Source organism: Rhinopithecus roxellana, chromosome 20, assembly GCF_007565055.1.
Source record: "Rhinopithecus roxellana isolate Shanxi Qingling chromosome 20, ASM756505v1, whole genome shotgun sequence".
In the NCBI taxonomy this organism is placed as follows: Eukaryota; Metazoa; Chordata; class Mammalia; order Primates; family Cercopithecidae; genus Rhinopithecus; species Rhinopithecus roxellana.
In genome coordinates, this window is record NC_044568.1 from 34,092,212 (window position 1) to 34,112,025 (window position 19,814).

Below are 19,814 nucleotides of genomic sequence, written 5' to 3' on the forward strand. Positions count from 1 at the left end.
ATTCCGCTTTTCAGATCGTGGGATGAGGGGGATGGTTGTGTGTGTGAGGAACTGAGGAATCAGATGGAGAACAACGCCTCTGCTCCTTTGGATAAAATCAGTGATATTTCAGGTTCCAGGGTTGAATGCCACATTTTTCTTTCTGACATTCATACCTTAAAATATTTGAAGAAAATGAACTATTTCATTGTTGTCAGAAATGTAGTTTTCTTATTTTCCTGCCCCTCTCCCCTTTCTAAGTTTCTAGAATGTCAAGTAGGTAGAACATAGATGCTCCTTTTAGAATCTTTTACTATGAAATGGTCCACAGGTGAATGGCAGTAATACCTTAAAATGATCAGCCCGCTCTCTCTCTGTTTCCATCAAGGATGCAGTTGATATATTAGTTGGATGGCATATAGATCATACTCAGAAACCTTCGCTCACGCAGCAGGTCTCTGGTAAGTCTTGCAGCCTATACCAGTTATTTAAATACTGTTGGGGAGGAGCAGTGGTCCCCCAGTGACCATCTATCAATACCATTTCTTTAATAATGCAAGAAAACTAAGTCAGAGAAATGTTTTATTTGGATGAACATTACGTGTTAGCTAAATATATCTTTTCAGAGGAAATTACTAGTAGGTGGGTAGAGTAAGTACAGACAAGACTTACCCAAGTTATTTGTAGTTTGTACTGGTAGGAAAATATATGGTAAGAATATATGGTAGTGGCAATACCCTGAAGTGGACAATGGAAGATCCAAGTTATTTGTAACTTTTTATTGTTTTTCTGGTTTTTTTTTAAAAAAGGAAATACAGGATTAATTTGGAGAATTGTCATAAATGAGAAATGGTTTTGTTTCCCTTTTTTTGGAGTTAAGTGAATGACTAGCTTGGCTCATTTGCACATTTCAGCTTGTTTCATGTGTCATAGTTTCTCATAACTTACTTGGTGTGATAAACTTTTGAAAATAGAATATTCAGGTGGTAGTGCTCTGTTTCATTTTCACTGAAGAGATGAGAGTATACACCTCTGGTGGTTAGATGTGGCCCTGGAATTAGCCAGGCCAATGGCAGATTGTGGCATTTTAGTCTTAAGTCATGTGTAGTGACAATATAGATATGAAATTTAGTGAAAAAGTAAGGAAATAACATTTACATGTTCATTTCTGCAGAAATTAAAGAGGTATTAAAGAGGTATTGATTAATCGTGATCAATCAGCATGTTTAACAGTATTAAGTTTATGATATAGGACATGTTTTAGGGTATGCTGCTTGAAAACCAGGTACCTGTTAAAACAAGGCTCTTATATTTTTTTAATTTGGATTTTTTGGTGTTTTTCTTCCCCCCTACCCTTTCACAATTTCTTACACGATTCCAAGGGTGGTTGCAGAGTTTGGAGCCTTTTTGGGTAGCTGATCTTGCATTTTCTACCACTCTTCTTGGTCAGTTTCTAGAAGACATGGAAGCATATGCTGAGGTGAGTACATAGAAAGGTGTTTCTTAAAATTTTGGTTCAAAAAAATAAAAATCTTAAATTGTGCTAGATTTGTTTTAAAATAGCTCAGGCCTCCTGACATTTAAGCAGAAATTGCAAGCCCATTGCAATATTTAAAAAAATTTTTTTTTTTTTTTTTTTTTTTTGAGACGGAGTGTCACGCTGTCACCCAGGCTGGAGTGCAATGGCACGATCTTGGCTCACTGCAGCCTCTACTTTCTGGGTTCAAGCAATTCTCCTGCCTCAGCCTCCTGAGTAGCTGGGATTACAGGCACCCACCACCATGCCCTGCTAATTTTTGTATTTTTAGTAGAGATGGGGTTTCACCATGTTGGCCAAGCTGGTCTCAAACTCCTGACCTCAGGTGATCCACCCGCATCAGCCTCCCAAAGTGCTGGGATTATAGGCGTGAGCCACCGTGCCCAGTCAATGTTTTAAACATTTTTTTCAGATGTGTTTAACTTACCAGGAGAATTACTGGAAAGACTAAAAGAAACGTTGCAAGCTTCGTATTTCGCAAAGCTTTACATACTCTTGGTAGCTGGTATTTTTCTAAAGACATATTCTGTTATTTATTTTTATTTTTTGTTCCCAGTCTTCAGAGTCTTAAAGCAAATTGATGCTGTGTTATAAAAAAACACAAAACACCAAAAGCCCCTAAAGACTCTGCTGTTACATACATACAGGAGATCTTGAATCATACTTCGGAGGACAAGCCTTGGCTTCAGCCAGCTTTTGTGGCCGTACGAATATAGCATAGGAACTTTAAGAGTGCTGCTGAAACCTCTGTTACTGGTACTTGGCTTTTCTGACCCCACTGTCTTGGCTTAACTCTGTGCCATCTCTTATTTGGATCTTTGTGTTTCTTTCCTATTCAGATCAACCAATCAAGGCTCCCATACAGATTTTAGTCTCATCTTGTGTTTTTCATCTTTGCTGCTTATCGTCAACAGGAATTCAGTACCTTTAGTTGTACTGATATGTTTACTCTTTCCCAGAAAAGCAAGGAAATATTTTGCTTCCGCTTTTTTTTCCTTTGCCCCCACACCTAGAACGTCTTTTTTCATAGCCCACGTTTAAAGCTGATCTACCTTTCAGAAGCCACACGTTCTAGTTTGTAGAGATGCTTCCCCTTGTTATCCTTAAGATCTCATTCTCTTCTGTTATTTTGGTGCTTAATTTTAAGTAGATATGTACATTGGTTCTGATATTCCAGTTTTTGCGAATCTTGTCCTTTTCATATATCGTAATTCCTCAGTTATACATCTCTGTAGGCTGGGTCTTACAACCTCCCTTTGCTCTTCATGGGCATGCTCTTGGTTTGGAGGACTTACTGTTGAGCTGAGTATACCTAGCTCAAAGAATACCTAGAATGAGATTTTTAGCCCAAAACTAATTGAGGAATGGCAAAAGCTTCTGTCTTCATTTATACCTTCATATAACTAGAGCATATGTACTAGAATTTATTTTTCCCCAATGGCTTTCTGAGTTGGTATAAGAAGTTATTTCCTTAATTTGTTGTCTGTTGGGTTTAATGTTGGCTTTTTGAAATAATTAGGTAAAACCCATTTTTGTATTTAGAGTCATGAATATTCTCGTGGGCCACAGTTCCTCTTTATAAAAGCCTAAAAATCTATTCCAAAATGAATTGATTTAAGTATTTTAGAGTTTTTTTTTTTTTTTGAGACAGAGTCTCGCTCTGTCGCCCGGGCTGGAGTGCAGTGGCCGGATCTCAGCTCACTGCAAGCTCTGCCTCCTGGGTTTACGCCATTCTCCTGCCTCAGCCTCCCGAGTAGCTGGGACTACAGGCGCCCGCCACCTCGCCCGGCTAGCTTTTTGTATTTTTCAGTAGAAACGGGGTTTCACCGTGTTAGCCAGGATGGTCTCGAACTCCTGACCTCATGATCCGCCCATCTCGGCCTCTCAAAGTGCTGGGATTACAGGCTTGAGCCGTTTTTTTTTTTTTTTTTCTTTTTAATAAAAAAACAATGCACTACTTAACAAGAATGCTGTGAATTCGCATCTAGGACCTCAGCCATGTGGCCTCTGGGGAATCAGTGGATGAAGACGTCCCTCCTCCATCAGTGTCATTACCAAAGCTGGCTGCACTTCTCCGGGTGTTTAGTACTGTGGTGAGGAGCATTGGGGAACGCTTCAGCCCAATTCGGGGTCCTCCAATTACTGAGGCATATGTAACAGATGTAAGTGCTTTTGGGCGTTTCAAGTGTCATTCAAAAATAAAATTGTTTTACATTGTAAATGTTTCTCTTTACCTAATGAACTGTTATTAATCTTTCATATGTTTAGCATGTATGTATGTATGTGCATCTGTATATATTGTCTGACTGCTTTCTTAAATAGCCAGAAAAGTAGGGAATCCTGTTATATCTCATCCTCCTTTCATCCACCTCCCTACCCTCCCATGACAAAAGGCCATTCTGAATTTTTAAATCTTATTCTTTTCTTTCTAAATAATATTTATTATAATTTTACTTTTAAATTATTGGGTTTCCTTTTAGTTTTTCAAGATACTACGAATAGCACACTATAGGAAAAGCCTCAGAAAGTAATCTTCTCTGAGCATAAGATGGAACTCATATGAAAACTTGTATACTTTTATATTCTTTGATAGCCTGATATCAAAGAACATAAATTAAAAATGAGGTAGCTAGATTGCCACACTTCAGCAGCCTCAAACATTAGCTGCACTGTTTGTAGCATATCCAGTGAGGGTTCAGTGGGAAAGACACGAGAAATGAACCCCAGGCATTGTACTCTGCTTTGAATAAGGAGAGAGAAGCATGTGTGATGCAGTCAGAAAAGATTTAATCTAACTGACGAAAATTTTATTGTTAGGATAAAACTTGCTTTTAGGAGCATATACTTTTACTGAACGTGTTGCTAGATAAAATAGGATATTGATTATATAGATATATAAAATTTTTGGTAAGTTGTGCATTTGAGCAGAAATGTCAGAACTTAAAGATAAATGAAACCAGCGTATTGGTATTTTAAACCAATATGGTTTCAAAATGGTTTAATATCTTTGCTTCATTTTTAATGTCTAAAAGGTGGTTGTTTGAAGACTACAGAGTTGAAACAAAAAGCCATTAACTCAGACATAAAATAGAAGGGACATAATTTATAGGATAGGTGTATATTAATTTATCAGGATCTTTTAGGCCTTTGAGAATGGTAGAATGGTGGGTTTTTTTGTTTTTGTTTTTGTTTTTGGAGCTGGAGCCTCACTCTGTCACCCAGGCTGGAGTGTAGTGGTGCAATCATAGCTTATTGTAATCTTGAACTCTTGGGGCCAAGTAAACCTCCCACCTCACTCAGCCCTACAAGTGAGTGTTACCATCCCCAGCTTTTTTTCTTTTTAAAGTGGGTTGGCGCCATCATGACTCAGTGCAACCTCTGTCTCCTGGGCTCAGGTGATCCTCCCTCCATAGCCTGCTAATTTTTTATTTTTGTTGAGGTGGGGTCTCAGTGTTTCCCAGGCTGGTCTTAAACTTTTGGCCTCAAGCACTCTTCCCAACTCAACCTCCCAAAGTGTTGGGATTATAGACATGAGCCACTGTGCACGGCCAAGAATGCTTCCCTTTCCGCTCCCATATTTTTATTTTGGAGACGTGGTCTCTGTTCCCCAGGCTGGAGTGCAGTGGCACGATCTTGGCTCACTGCAGCCTTGACCTCCCAGGCTTAAGTGATCCTCCCACCTCAGCCTCTCAAGTAGTTGGGACTACTGGTGTATGCCACCACGCCCAAATAATTAAAAAATTTGGTAGAGATGAGGTGTTGTTATGTTGACTTGGCTGGTCTCAAACTCCTGGACTCAAGCGAACCTTTCAGCTAATCCTCTCAAAGTGCTAGGATGATAGACGTAAGTCACTGTGCCCAACCTCTAAGGATGCTTTTAGTGAAAACTTTGGGTAAACTAAAATCCTTTATGTATTGGTTGTTAATTATTAAAGAAATTTTTTTATTTTAAGCATTTATTTGCTCTGTTTTCTCCCCTATTTTATTAGAAATTTAGTAGACAGTTATTGGCCATTATAGTTTAGTGGGGGATTTTGTTTGTATATGTGTTGGAAATGATACGATTTTTGAAGATACTGTGTGGTAAGCTTGAGAGTGCTGATCTTTCAAAAGAGACCATCAGTAGATACTTTAATGAGCTTAAAGTGACTTGTATGTTTAGTTTTAAAAGATTGATTCCCAAAAGCCCAAGAGCTAGCTTGTAGTATGTGTGGGCAGGCTATTCCCATGCTGTCAATACCGTTACTGTCGTGGTGTATTTCATGATAAAGATTCTGAGCTTCAGCCATTTGGTGACATTGGGAGAACCGAAGTTGGGTATATAGAAAATAGAGGATGGCAGATTCCATTTCCTGTCATAATAGCACTTGAGGATTTTTTAGTCAAGATCAGGTTTACATACTGTACTAAAGATATTATTATTCAACTACTGAGAACTACAATATTAAGAGACTGCTGGCAAGGCAAGCAGTTAATTTTCAGTTGAAATTGCATTAAATAAAAAGTATTTTCTTGGTTTGTGGAAGTATGTGAATTTTTTTAAAAAGCTGCTTGTTTTCCCCATTTACAGGTTCTGTGCAGAGTAATGAGATGTGTGACGGCTGCAAACCAGGTGTTTTTTTCTGAGGCTGTGTTGACAGCTGCTAATGAGTGTGTTGGTGTTTTGCTCGGCAGCTTGGATCCTAGCATGACTATACATTGTGACATGGTCATTACATATGGATTAGACCAACTGGAGAATTGCCAGACTTGTGGTACCGATTATATCATCTCAGTCTTGAATTTACTCACGCTGGTATGTGAATTATTCCTTTTTCTTTTTTAATTTGTTGGTTTATTCAGGCCCTTAAATCGATATGTAAGAAATTAAGGGGTTTGGCTGGGCATGGTGGCTCATGCTTGTAATCTCAGCACTTTGGGAGGCCAGAGCAGAAGGATTGCTTGTATCCAGGAATTCTGGCGTAGCTTGGGCAACGTAGTGAGACCCCATCTGTACAAAAAATCAAAAATTATCTTGGTGTAGTGGCATGCACCTATAGTCGTAGCTACTCGGTAGTCTGAGGGAGGGGGATCGATTAAGCCCGGGAGCTTGATGTTGAAGTGAGCTCTGATTGTGCCACTGCACTCAGCCAAGGTGACAAAAAAGGCCCTGTCTCCAAAAAAGAAAAGAAATAAGGGCTTTGCTTTATTATGTTATGTTTTAGAGTATATTCATCAGTCTTATAATCTGTGGTTTCATTTTAGTGTCTGTTTATTTTTAATTAAAAATTTTTTTGAGACAGGGTCTCAGTCTGTTACACGGGATAAAGTGCAGTGTTGTGATTTTGGCTCACTGCAGCCTTGACCTCTTGGGTTCAGGTGATCCTCCCACTTCAGCCCCCTAGGTAGCTAGGACTACAGGCATGTACCACCACACCTGGCTAATTTTCTGTATTATTTTGTAGAGATGGAGTTTTGCCATGTTGCCTAGGCTGGTCTTGAATTCTTGAATTCTTGGGCTCAAGCAATCCACCTGCCTTGGCCTCCCAAAGTACTGAGATTATAGGCATGAGCCACTCTGCCAGGCCTTTATTTTTAGTGGTTGATAGCTAGTCTCAGTGCAGCTTTACTCTTTTTTTTTTTTTTTTTTTTTTTTTTTTGTGAAACATTGCTTTACGCCCCAGATTCTTTCTTTTCTCTGTTTTTTTTTTTTTTTTTTTTTTTTTGTGACAGGATCTTGCTGTATTCCTGGTTGGAGTGCAGCAGTGTGATCAGCACTCACTGCAACCTCAAACTCCTAGGCTCAAGCGATCCTGCCACCTCAGCCTCCTGACTGTCTGGGACTACCGGTGCATGCCACCACGCCTGGCTAACCTTTGTATTTTTTGGAGAGAAGGGGTCTCACTACATTGTCTAGGCTGGCTTCAAATTCTTGGCCTCAAGTAATCCTCCTGTCTTGCCCTCCTAAAGTGCCGGGATTACAGATGTGAGGCATCATGACTGGCCTCCTTTAATTTCTTCTTTTTTTTTTTTTTGAGACGGAGTCTCGCTCTTTTTCCCAGGCTGGAGTGCAGTGGCACGATTGTATTTTTAGTAGAGACAGGGTTTCACCATGTTAGCCAGGATGGTCTTGATCTCCTGACCTCGTGATCCGTCCGCTTTGGCCTCCCAAAGTGCTGAGATTACAGGCATAAGCCACCGTGCCTGGCTGGCCTCCTTTAATTTCTTAACCATGAATATCCTCCCCCCACTTTTATTATGGACATTCTGAAGCACATAAAAATAGGGAGTATAATAAATTTGTACATATTTAACATTCAGCTTCTGTAATTAGAAGCAAATGGCCCATCTGGTTTCATCTAGGCCTCTTTGCTGTCCTTTCATCTCCAACTAGATTATTTTAAAGCAAATTCTAGATGGCATTCTGCTGAGTGTTTCTGCCAGAGTTACACCTCTCTTTGCTAATGTGAAAAAATGCCCGTGATAACTGTAAAATACGTGTGTCCTATTTAGGTGTCTAAACACTTTAATGTCACAGTATTAAGACCTTGAAATATAGCTTAGATATGTTTTTCTAAATTAGAAGACTTTATTTTTTAGATATCCAGAAAATTGAGCAGAAAACAATGAGTTCCCATATACCTTCTTCATCCTAGCAGTTTCCCCATCATTAACATATTGTGTTAGTGTGGTACATTTATTACAAAGGAGCGAATATTGATATATTATTATTAACTAATTTTATAGTTTACTTCGTGTTATATATTCTATGGACTTTAACATGTATAATGACATATATCCCCTATTACCAGTATCATACAGGATAATTTCACTTCCCTAAAAATCTTTTATGTTCTACCCACTCCTTCCTTATTCCTGGTCCCCACGCCTCCCTCCCTCCATCTTAAGCCCATGGCAACCGCTGATCTTTTTACTCTCTCCATCGTTTTGCCTTTTCCAGAATGCCATGTAGTTGGAGTCATATAGTATGTAGCCTTTTCAATTGGCCTTTTTCACTTCGCAGTATGCATTTAAGGTTTCTCCATGTCTTTTTGTAATTTGAGAAGCTCATTTTAAAAAAATTTTATTCTTTTAGATTGTTGAACAAATAAATACAAAACTGCCATCATCATTTGTAGAAAAACTGTTTATACCATCATCTAAACTACTATTCTTGCGTTATCATAAAGAAAAAGAGGTGAGTAATACATTGATAATGAACTTTGACAACTTGGGTCACTGAAGAGTTGGACCTAATGTTGCTTACCAGGCTACATAAGTGAAATTGAGTGAAATGTGAAATGTTTGATTTAGAATATAGTGATTGTATTTGTTCTTTTCAATTTATATTTCTTGATAATCATACTGAATACTTTGATGAATGATGTGCCAGATACTCTTTTCAGACTATGCATCTTTTGCTGTTATTAAATTTATTAAATTTTCATAAGAGTAAAACAAGCTGACACATTTATAAAGTTATAAATTAAGAAGTACTGTATATTTTGTAAACAAAAATGACTGGCTTTTCAACCACCCCCTGAGTCAAATCCACCACAGACTTTCTTGGTAGATTTAAGAAAATCAGTCTTAAACTGCTGTTTGCATATGTCTTTTGATGTTGATTATTTTAAAAAAAAAAAAAAAAGGCCATTTTGGAAATTTCATATTGACAGTTCTCATTTGTAGTACTCTTTATTTGTGATAAAACTTTATAGATTTGAAATAGCATACTGATCTGTGTCCGTTTTCTGATTGGTTTTTAAAAAATTAAAATATTAAGTGTTACAGACAGTGAATTGATCAATTTTAAATTTATTTGTATCATCAGCACTAATACAGATAGTGGTTTATTTTCCATTTATCGCTTCCTTGAATTTTTTGTTTTTCAGGTTGTTGCTGTAGCCCATGCTGTTTATCAAGCAGTGCTCAGCTTGAAGAATATTCCTGTTTTGGAGACTGCCTAGAAGTTAATATTGGGAGAAATGACTTGTGCCCTAAACAACCTCCTACATAGTCTGCAACTTCCTGAGGCCTGTTCTGAAATAAAGCATGAGGCTTTTAAGAATCATGTGTTCAATGTAGACAATGCAAAATTTGTAGTTATATTTGACCTCAGTGCCCTGACTACAATCGGAAATGCCAAAAACTCACTAATAGGGGTGAGTCTTTGATTGTAAAGACTTTGTTTTATCCACATTTCAACTTTTTCTCATTAAATATTTATGTATTTCACTATCATGTCAACATGTCTGCAGAATTACTGTGTGTAACAAATAGCCATATTTAAGACATGCCTGGATAAATAAAATTAGTAGGAACATTTTCTTGCCATTATATTTAACTTTTATTCTTCCTTTTCCTTGATAAATCTTGTTAAGTTTTTTTGTTTTCTAGAAAATATCTTATGAATTTCTCCTGTTTGCTCTAGCATGCTTGTAGAAAATGTCAATGTTTCTTACAGCTCAAATTTGTATAGTGGTTTTAAAATGCAGTCTCTTTCTTCTTCCCCTGGCACTTCTTTCTTTCTGTCTACTGAAGTTAGTTCTTATACATGGTCTTATATTTTGGCTGTCTCTTTTCCCTAGGAACATTCATACAGGTTGAATATTCCTTATCTGAAATACTTGGGACTGGAAGGGTTTTAGATTTCGGATTTTGGAATACTTTTTTTTTTTTTGGTGACAGGAGTTTCACTCTTGTTGCCCAGGCTGGAGTGCAATGGCACCATCTCAGCTCACTGCAACGTTCGCCTCCCAGGTACAAGTGGTTCTCCTGTTTCAGCCTCCCAAGTAGCTCGGATTACAGGCATACTCCACCACGCCTGGATAATTTTTTTGTATTTAGTAGAGATGGGGTTTCACCATGTTAGCCAGGCTGGTTGTGAACTCCTGACCTCAGGTGATCCACCCGCCTCGGCCTCCCAAAGTGCTGGGATTACAGGCGGGTGCCACCATGCCCTGCCGGATTTTGGATTTTGGAATATTTTCTTTCTTTTTTTTTTTTTTTTTTTTTTGAGACGGAGTCTCGCTCGCTGGAGTGCTGTGGCCGGATCTCAGCTCACTGCAAGCTCCGCCTCCCGGGTTCATGCCATTCTCCTGCCTCCCGGGTAGCTGGGACTACAGGCGCCGCCACCTCGCCCGGCTAGTTTTTTTTTGTAGTTTTTAGTAGAGACGGGGTTTCACTGTGTTAGCCAGGATGGTCTCGATCTCCTGACCTCGTGATCCGCCCGTCTCGGCCTCCCAAAGTGCTGGGATTACAGGCTTGAGCCACCGCGCCCGGCTGGAATATTTTCATAACACTTACCAGTGAGCGTCCCTAATCTGCAAATCCTAAATCTGAAATGCTCCAAAATTTGAAACTTTTTGAGCGCCCGTATGATGCCCCAAGTGGAAAAATCCCACACCTGACCTCATGTGATGAGTCCAAACTGTTGTATGCACAAAATTATTTAAAATGTTGCATAAAATGACCTTCAGGCTATGAATTTTATGTTTAGTCTTGGATCCCATCCCCCAGATATCTCATTTTATATATATGCAAATATTCCCAAATCCAAAAATATAGAAAGTCTGAAACACTTCTGGTCCCGAGCATTTTGAATAAGGGATACTCAACCTGTAGTCTTTCTTTTAGGGGGGAAAAAAGCCCCACCCCCCCCCCCTTTTTTTTGGAGACAGAGTCATGCTGTTGTCGCCTGGGCTGGAGTGCAGTGGTGCAATCTCGGCTCACTGCAACCTCTGCCTCCCGGTTTCCAGCAATTCTCCTGCCTTGGCCTCCCTAGTAGCTGAGATTAAAGATGCCTGCCACCACGATGGGCTAATTTTTGTATTTTTAGTAGAGACAGGGTTGGCCAACCTGTCTTGAACTCCTAACCTCAGGTGATCCACCCGCCTCAGCCTACCTGCTGGGATTACAGGCATGAACCACCATGCCCAGCCTGTTTTTTTTTTTTTTTTAAGTTATTTGACATGGCCCTGCTCTTGATTTGTATTTATTGTTTATGGTTTATTTCTGCTTCCTATTGGACAATACAGAGTTGAAAAACATTATTTTTAATAGAAAGTAATAGGTGTAGGCTGGGCACGGTGGCTCACACCTATAAACCCAGGACTCTGGAAGGCCAAGTTGGGCTGATAACTTGTGGTCAGGAGTTTGAGACCAGCCTGGCCAACATTGTAAAATCTTGCCTCTACTGAAAATAGAAAAATTAGCCAGGGGTGGTGGTGAGCACCTGTAATCCTAGCTACTTGGGAGGCTGAGGCAGGAGAATTGCTTGAACTTAGGAGGTGGAGGTTGCAGTGAGCTGAAGTCACAACACCGCACTCCAACCTGGGCGACAGAGCCAGGCTCTGTCTCAAAAAAAAAAAAAAGAAAGAAAGTAATGGATGTAATTAGGGGATAAAGTTTTTAGGAGGAAAAAGGTAAAATCTGATGTTTGCACTTGCATGTGCTCCATGTCGTTTGATTGGATTGCCTTGTATAATTCCATAGCTGCTTCCCTTATTACCAGTTACAGCTTATGTTTGAAGTCACAATAAACTTTTCTTCAAACACGAAAGCTTGATTTTTGAGGAATTCACATTACAGATTCAAAGATGTTTATATCCTGTACTCTAGAAATAAGGAGAAAGTGGGTGGGGATGGGCAGTCAGGTGGAATACAGTGTCTTGGCAGTATAAAGGAAAAAGGTGGATGGAAAAGGTGTAGAGTGGCAGGGTGTGCCTTTGTTTCCTCATTGAACAGGGCACCTTGCCATTTGCAATATATGGAAAAATAAGGAAATACAGTCTACTCCCCCAAAAAGCACATACAAAGGGCTTTGTTTAGACCAGAGATCAACAAACTATAATCCATGGGCCAAATACAGCCCAGCACCTGTTTTTTGTTTGTTATTTTAAATGTATAATTCACTGATTTTTAGTATATTCACAGAAGTGTGCAACCATCACAACTCCGGCGCCTGTTTTTGTAAAGAAAGTTCTCTTTGGGCTGGGCACGGTGGCTCAAGCCTGTAATCCCAGCACTTTGGGAGGCCGAGGTGGGCAGATCACCTGAGCTCAGGAGTTCAAGACCAGCCTGGCCAACATGGTGAAACCCTATCTTTACTAAAAAAATTGCAAAAGTTAGCAGGGCGTGGTTGTGGGCACCTATAATCCCAGCTACTTGGGAAGCTGAGGCAGGGAGAATTGCTTGAACCCCAGAGGTGGAGGTTGCAGTGAGCCGAGATCACACCATTGCCCTCCAGCCTGGGCAACAGAGCGAGAGACTGACTCAAAAAAGAAAGTTTTCTTGGAACATAGCGACTCTCATTCCTGTGTTTTGTATGTGGCTGGTTTTTTGTTTTGAGAGAGAGTCTTACTTTGTTATCTAGGCTGGAGTGCAGTATTATGATCTCGGGTCATTACAACCTCTGCTTCCCAGATTCAAGTGATTCTCCTGCCTCAGCCTCCCGAGTAGCTGGGGTTACAAGTGTACACCACCACGCCCAGCTAATTTTTGTAATTTTAGTAGAGATGGGGTCCCACTGTGTTGCTCAGGCTGGTTTCGAACTCCTGGGCTCAAGTGTTCTGCCCACCTTGGCCTCCCAAAGTGCTAGGATTAGAGATGTGAGCCACAGCACCTGACCTGTGACTGTTTTCTTACTGTCGTGATAGATGAGGAGTTGCTGTGTTGCACAGAGATGCTATATTGCATGCAAAGGCTTTACTGACTTCACAAAAAAGTGTTTGTCCCAGGTTTAGTGTGCTAGATCCCTTCCAATCTGTAATTTTAATTTAAAAATGTCTACCCCTGTTTTGAAGGATAAACTCTGTATGCTTGTGCTTATTTTGGAGAAGCCATAAACTTACTTTGTTTTGTACATGATCAGATGTGGGCGCTATCTCCAACTGTCTTTGCACTTCTGAGTAAGAATCTGATGATTGTGCACAGTGACCTGGCTGTTCACTTCCCTGCCATTCAGTATGCTGTGCTCTACACATTGTATTCTCATTGTACCAGGTATTGTATTTACAAATTTTTCTTAAGAACCCCACAAAACATTTTTTTTAATGTATAGATTTTAAAGATGTATGTTGATTTAACTTTGGACATGCTTGCTTTCTTTGATTAAAGATGAAAAGATAATCTATGCTTTGTCTTTCAGGCATGATCACTTTATCTCTAGTAGCCTCAGTTCTTCCTCTCCTTTGTTTGATGGAGCCGTGATTAGCACTGTACGGCTACAAAGAAACATTTCTCAATTATATTAAATCTTCTGGGAATATTACTTAAGAAAGATAACCTTAACCAGGACACGAGGTAACAGATATTATATAGTATTAACTATTCCTAACTTTATTAATTTGCCTTTATAATTTGAAAATAAGAAATGTGGATTACAAAAAATAAAAAAATGTGGATTACAGAGGTGAGGTAGAGCATTTTCTTTGTTGTCAAACACCTTATAATTTGGTTTTATTAATCTAGGCTTTCTTGTTCTTTCTGAAAAGAAATACATGAACAATCTCAATTCCCCATCCCCAGTGTTTCATAGAAGAATATATATAGATTTTTAATATTCTTTGCTTTTTTTTTTTGAGACAGAGTTTTGCTCACTGCAACCTCTGCCTCCCAGGTTCAAGTGATTCACCTGCTTCAGCCTCCCAAGTAGCCGTGATTACAGGTGCCTGCCACCACACCCAGCTAATTTTTGTATTTTTAGTAGAGACGGGGTTTCACCGTGTTGTTGGCCAGGCTGGTCTTGAACTCCTGACCTCAGGTGAGCCACCGCTCCCGGCCTCTTTGCTATTATCATGCTGCGTTGGGAGGTTTTCTTAAAAGGCACACAACAATTTTGACAGTAATTTCTGTAGTTTCATTTTTTATTGTTTGAGATGTTTGAAAAACCAAGAGAAAACCAATGTAAGAAGACTAGACTTTTAAAGTGTTTTTTTGTTGTTTTTTTAAATGTACAATTAACTGTATATTTTGTGTTTCAGGAAACTGTTGATGACTTGGGCTGTGGAAGTAGCTGTTTTAATGAAGAAGTCCGAAACATATGCACCTTTATTCTCTCTTCCGTCTTTCCATAAATTTTGCAAAGGCCTGTCCTGTCCTCACGTTGGCACACAGAGATACCTACTCTGTAGCCTTTGTAGTGGCCTGGGCACCTTTGGGAGCCTGAGCTGGAATTGAAACTGGAGCTGCAGCCTGAGCCTTGGTTTGATCCTTGGCCTTGGCCTTTGGCCGGCACAGCCGGAGCCCCTTGGCAATGCGAGCACGAGCACGCTTCCAAGCTTGGGGTGGGCAATGTAGGCAAGTCGATCAAGCTTGCGGCTGACACCCTTTGGGATCTTGGGCTTAACCTCCTTGGGCTTTACGAGGGCCTTGACAGCCTCGGCACGTGCACTCATGGCCTTGGCATTGTTGGCCTGCATCTTCTTTAGGCCCTTCTTGTTGTGCTTCTTGGCAAAGCGCATGTTCCTCAGGAACTTGGGGTCCACCCCCTTAAGAGATTCGTATCTTTGTGATCGGGGTTTCTTGATACCATTTCTGTGCCATTTTCGGGACTGGTTGTGTGTGGTGTGGTTCTTGGACTTGGCCATGTTAGCCAACAGTAAGACTCTGTTTTTTTTTCTGTTTTGTTTATCAATCCTTAAAAGGGTCTTTGGTAATGGGAGATGGTCATCAATCGAACTCTTTTCCTGACCTGAAGATGTATAATCCTCATTTTAATAACAGATATACAGTCTTGATGTTTTTTCATTCTTAGTATTAGAAAAATGTTTTTGAAGTGATTGTCACATAGTTAAGCTTATGTGAATGTTAATCGTTTGCATATACTTTTACATTTTCTCTCAGAAAAGGTTTGTGTGATGACCAGTCAGTTACATTTCGTGGGTTTTGTTGAACGTATCATTTTTCCAAATGTGACAGTCAGTGAGGGTTCTGGACAAGAACGGTGCCTAGTCTATAGTAGGTACTCTTTGTTGAATGAATGAATGGATTCAGATTCTTTTGGCCAGCTGAAAGTAACTGTCTTTTAATGTTTAATAGCTCTCGTTGAAGATGTGAATATCTGTCTGCAGGCATGCAGCAGTCTACATGCTCTGTCCTCTTCCTTGCCAGATGATCTTTTACAGAGGTATGGAATTAAGATCATGTCTTTTGACACTAACCCTAATAACCTGGAAATGTTAACACACCTGCTCTGTTTCGTTCTTTCATAGATGTGTTGATGTTTGCCGTGTTCAACTAGTACACAGTGGAACTCGTATTCGACAAGCATTTGGAAAACTGTTGAAATCAATTCCTTTAGATGTTGTCCTAAGGTATAACAGTTGTTTTGGAGTAAAGACATTCTGTTACATTTACAGCCTCTAGTGGTTGTCTACTTTAGGAGAAGACAAATCACCTATTAGAACATTAATGACACATCTTTTATGGCCCTGCTTGTCAGTGATTGAAGTGATGTCAAATAATCCAATTTTGCAAGTCTGCAAGAAACTTAAAAATTTTTAATGAGCTTTATAGGCTCACAATAATGAGTATAGAATAGCTCATATAGTGCCAGAATGTGTTTCTTAGTAGCTCAGATATATATTTATTTGAAAAACTAAACAGTAATCTTTTACTGTTTTTGATCAAGTTGATTTGGGAGCTTTAAGAGCCTAAAATTGATCCTTTTTTAATACATAAGCAGAATGATTGGGTTTTTCTGTTCATATGTTTGATATGCCTCCCTCAAATCCTCTTATGATGTCGGCACATTACCTATCTGAGGTGAATAAAAAAGGATCTAAAGTTATAATCACATCTCTGTATCCATTTTAAAGTCTCAAGTTTACTATATTTTTACCTCCAGTGAGTTAAGAAGTAAATAATCCGCTTACAGTATGTGCTAACCTTTTAAGCTAAAACATTTTGCATAACAACAACTTTATTTTCTGTCTACAGCAATAACAATCACACAGAAATTCAAGAAATTTCTTTAGCATTAAGAAGTCACAAGAGTAAAGCACCAAGTAACACATTCCATCCCCAAGATTTCTCTGATGTTATTAGTTTTATTTTGTATGGGAACTCTCATAGAACAGGGTAAGGCATTTCTTTGACTGTTTTATCTGGGAAACATACTTTTAAGATTCCCTTGACTTTACATGCAGTTTTGAAGAGAAAATATGTTTGGGGGTGGCAGAGTATCAAATAACATTCTTCTCATATGGGTTATTTTAGTTTTCATCAGTAGGAAAATTGCTTTGAAGATAGCATCTGTAGATACAAAAATGGGTTTTGAAATTGAGGAATGAAATGTGGTTAACAGTTAACTGATGTGATGTCATTAACACTTTGGGGAATGGGGTGGGGGTGGAGATATTCTAGAAATGCTTAGTTACATTCAATGAGTTTCATTCCTGACTGGCATGAGCCACTTACCCTAATCATCCTTACACACTGTACCTCGTCCTGTTAATTATAAAAGACCTCAAAATGAGAAGGGGGGATATAATGCTTCTCAATTTCATAGGTTTTGCCTATTTTGGAGTAGGGAAAATTATAGTTTTATTCCCATTTCCCTTGCATTTTTTTTTTGCATTATTAAAATGAAGTTGTCGTCTTTTAAATATGAAACTACTTTTCCCAGGAAGGACAATTGGTTAGAAAGACTGTTGTATAGCTGCCAGAGACTGGATAAGCGTGACCAGTCAACAATTCCACGCAATCTCCTGAAGACAGATGCTGTCCTTTGGCAGTGGGCCGTATGGGAAGCTGCACAATTCACTGTTCTTTCTAAGCTGAGAACCCCACTGGGCAGAGCTCAAGACACCTTCCAGACAATTGAAGGTAACTCACTCAAGCTTTGTGATGTGAATATTTTCAAAGCCTTATTAAGAAATAATGGATTTTTAAATCTTTGTTAAAGATTTGAGAATATATGATTTTTTTGGAAAAAAAAGTAATTTTCAGGTATGTTTTTTGGAAAAAAAAGTAATTTTCAGGTATGTTTGTTAGAGTAAGCTATCACTGAATAATTGCATTGGAAATACGTTTTTTTCCAAAACTTATGGGAGTCATGTGGAAAAAAATTTTTTTTTCCTAAAGTGAAAAATCTTTCATGTTGGGATTTTTTATTTTTAAATGACGGATAGCCAGAGGATACTTGATAAATGTGAATTTGTCATTAAAAATTCACACTTCTTCTAGAAACTTTTAAGATTTTTAAAAATTCAGAATGTTGTCTTTGCTTTCAGGTATCATTCGAAGTCTTGCAGCTCACACGTTAAACCCTGATCAAGATGTTAGTCAGTGGACAACTGCAGACAATGATGAAGGCCATGGTAACAACCAGCTTAGGCTTGTTCTTCTTCTGCAGTATCTGGAAAATCTGGAGAAATTAATGTATAATGCATATGAGGGATGTGCTAATGCATTAACATCACCTCCCAAGGTTGGTTTCTGTGAGACAGTGTTGTTTTATAGCAGTTTAATGGTCACAGCTGGCAGTATGTGCAGAGCTGAAATTACAGTAGACTTATGTATGTGGTTTATATATAGGTGAGACATCCTTACCTATAAATTGAACCAGTCCTGAGCTTTTCTTTCTGTTATCATAAAGGTCATTAGAACTTTTTTTTATACCAATCGCCAAACTTGTCAGGACTGGCTAACACGGATTCGACTCTCCATCATGAGGGTAGGATTGTTGGCAGGCCAGCCTGCAGTGACAGTGAGACATGGCTTTTGACTTGCTTACAAAGATGAAAACAACCAATCTATCTCAGGTAAAGTGATGTGTTTGGAATTCATTTTACGTCTGTTAATAAGAAAACATGGTTTAATTCCTTTGCTGTGATTTAATCTATGGGTAAAATAAGTTAAAGCTTGGATTCATTTTCAAAGGTTTTGATCCTGTATTTTGTAAAAGCAACAACTGCCAGTTACCTATTTTATTCATGTTGAAACAATGTTAGAATGTTAAAATAATGTTCATGTTTTTGTTCATGTTAAAACATTGTTCATGTTAGAACACGTTAAAACTATATTATGTGCAAAGTTTAGAACTTTAAAGGTAATTCTAAAAATATGTTTGTGGGAGAAATCTTTTTTTTTTTTGGAGACACAGTTTCACTCTGTCGCCCAGACTGGAGTGCAGTTGTGTGATCTCGGCTCACTGCAACCTCCGCCTCTTGGGTTCAAGCGATTCTCTTGCCTCAGTCCCTGGGATTACAGGCACCTACCACCATACCCAGCTAAGTTTTGTATTTTTAGTACAGACAGGGTTTCACCATATTGGCCAGGCTGATCTCGAACTCCTCCTGACCGCAAGTGGTCCGCACACCTCGGCCTTCCAAAGTGCTGGGATTACAGACATGAGCCATTGCACCTGGCCAGGAGAAATTTTTTTTTTTTTTTTTTTTTTTTTTTTTTGGAGACAGTCTCACTCTGTTATCCAGGCTGGAATACAGTAGGGGTATCTGGGCTCACTGCAACCTCCGCCTTCTAGGTTCAAGCGATTCTCCTCCCTCAGCCTCCCAAGTAGCTGGGACTACAGGCAAGCACCACCACACCCAGCTATTTTTGTATTTTTAGTAGAGACAAAGTTTCACCATGTTAGCCAGGCTGGTCTCCAACTCCCAAACCCAGGTGATCTGCCTGCCTCAGCCTCCCAAGGTGCTGGGATTACAGGCATGAGTCACTGTGCCTGGCCTGACATTGTATTTTAAAGAATTTTTTTTTTTTTTTTTTTTTTTTTGAGGTGGAGTCTCGCTCTGTCGCCCAGGCTGGAGTGCAGTGGCCAGATCTCAGTTCACTGCAAGCTCCGCCTCCCGGATTCACGCCATTCTCCTGCCTCAGCCTCCCGAGTAGCTGGGACTACAGGCGCCCGCCACCTCACCCGGCTAGTTTTTTGTATTTTTTAGTAGAGACGGGGTTTCACCGTGTTAGCCAGGATGGTCTCGATCTCCTGACCTCGTGATCCACCCGTCTCGGCCTCCCAAAGTGCTGGGATTACAGGCTTGAGCCACAGCGCCCGGCCTTTTTTTTTTTTTTTTTAAGAAAGGATCTCACACTGTCACCTAGGCTGGGGTATTGTAGTGCAATCTTGGCTCACTGCAACTGCAACTTCTCCTGGCCTCAAGCCAATCTCCCACCGCAGCCTCTCCAGTAGCTGGGACTATAGGTGCACACCACCACACCTGGCTACTGGTTAGTACTTTTTGTTTCGCCATGTTGCCCAGGCTGGTCTCGAACACCTGAGGGCAAGCGATCTTGCTGTCTCAACCTCCCAAAGTGCTGGGATTACAAGCATGAGCCACCTGTAATTTCTCCATTCTAA

General features: G+C 39.6%; 2 protein-coding genes, 1 non-coding gene and 1 pseudogene across 11 annotated transcripts in view; 2 read left to right on the forward strand and 2 right to left on the reverse strand.

The window, feature by feature from the left end:
* Positions 1–19,814, reverse strand: part of LOC115895224 (putative pyridoxal-dependent decarboxylase domain-containing protein 2) — a 63,615-nt gene that overhangs the window by 9,196 nt on the left and 34,605 nt on the right. For 3 of the 8 annotated variants that reach the window (XM_030924940.1, XM_030924938.1, XM_030924939.1), the window contains one exon: positions 16,570–16,750. In XM_030924940.1, coding sequence (XP_030780800.1) covers positions 16,635–16,750 — 116 coding nt within the window. In that variant the 3' untranslated portion in view covers positions 16,570–16,634. Of the gene's footprint in view, positions 1–82; positions 1,433–16,569; positions 16,751–17,729; positions 17,865–19,814 lie in introns of those variants that run through there. The other 5 variants (XR_004055420.1, XR_004055421.1, XM_030924943.1 and 2 more) reach the window with 3 other exon arrangements.
* On the forward strand, positions 368–18,846 carry LOC115895222 (serine/threonine-protein kinase SMG1-like). The gene is given in 18 exon segments (XM_030924933.1): positions 368–440; positions 1,362–1,459; positions 3,505–3,678; positions 6,087–6,311; positions 8,592–8,693; positions 9,388–9,657; positions 13,368–13,498; positions 13,644–13,714; positions 13,717–13,798; positions 14,479–14,586; positions 15,085–15,095; positions 15,536–15,623; positions 15,709–15,810; positions 16,436–16,576; positions 17,124–17,323; positions 17,731–17,927; positions 18,096–18,218; positions 18,220–18,846. Coding segments are annotated over 17 exon segments (2,094 nt in total). The 5' UTR covers positions 368–440; positions 1,362–1,441; the 3' UTR covers positions 18,271–18,846.
* On the reverse strand, positions 14,584–15,091 carry LOC115895226 (annotated as a pseudogene). Its single transcript, XR_004055422.1, has one exon. The product of XR_004055422.1 is annotated as a 60S ribosomal protein L29-like (transcript).
* LOC115895371 lies at positions 16,159–16,262 on the forward strand. The gene has a single exon (XR_004055573.1). It is a non-coding gene; the product is annotated as a small nucleolar RNA U13 (small nucleolar RNA).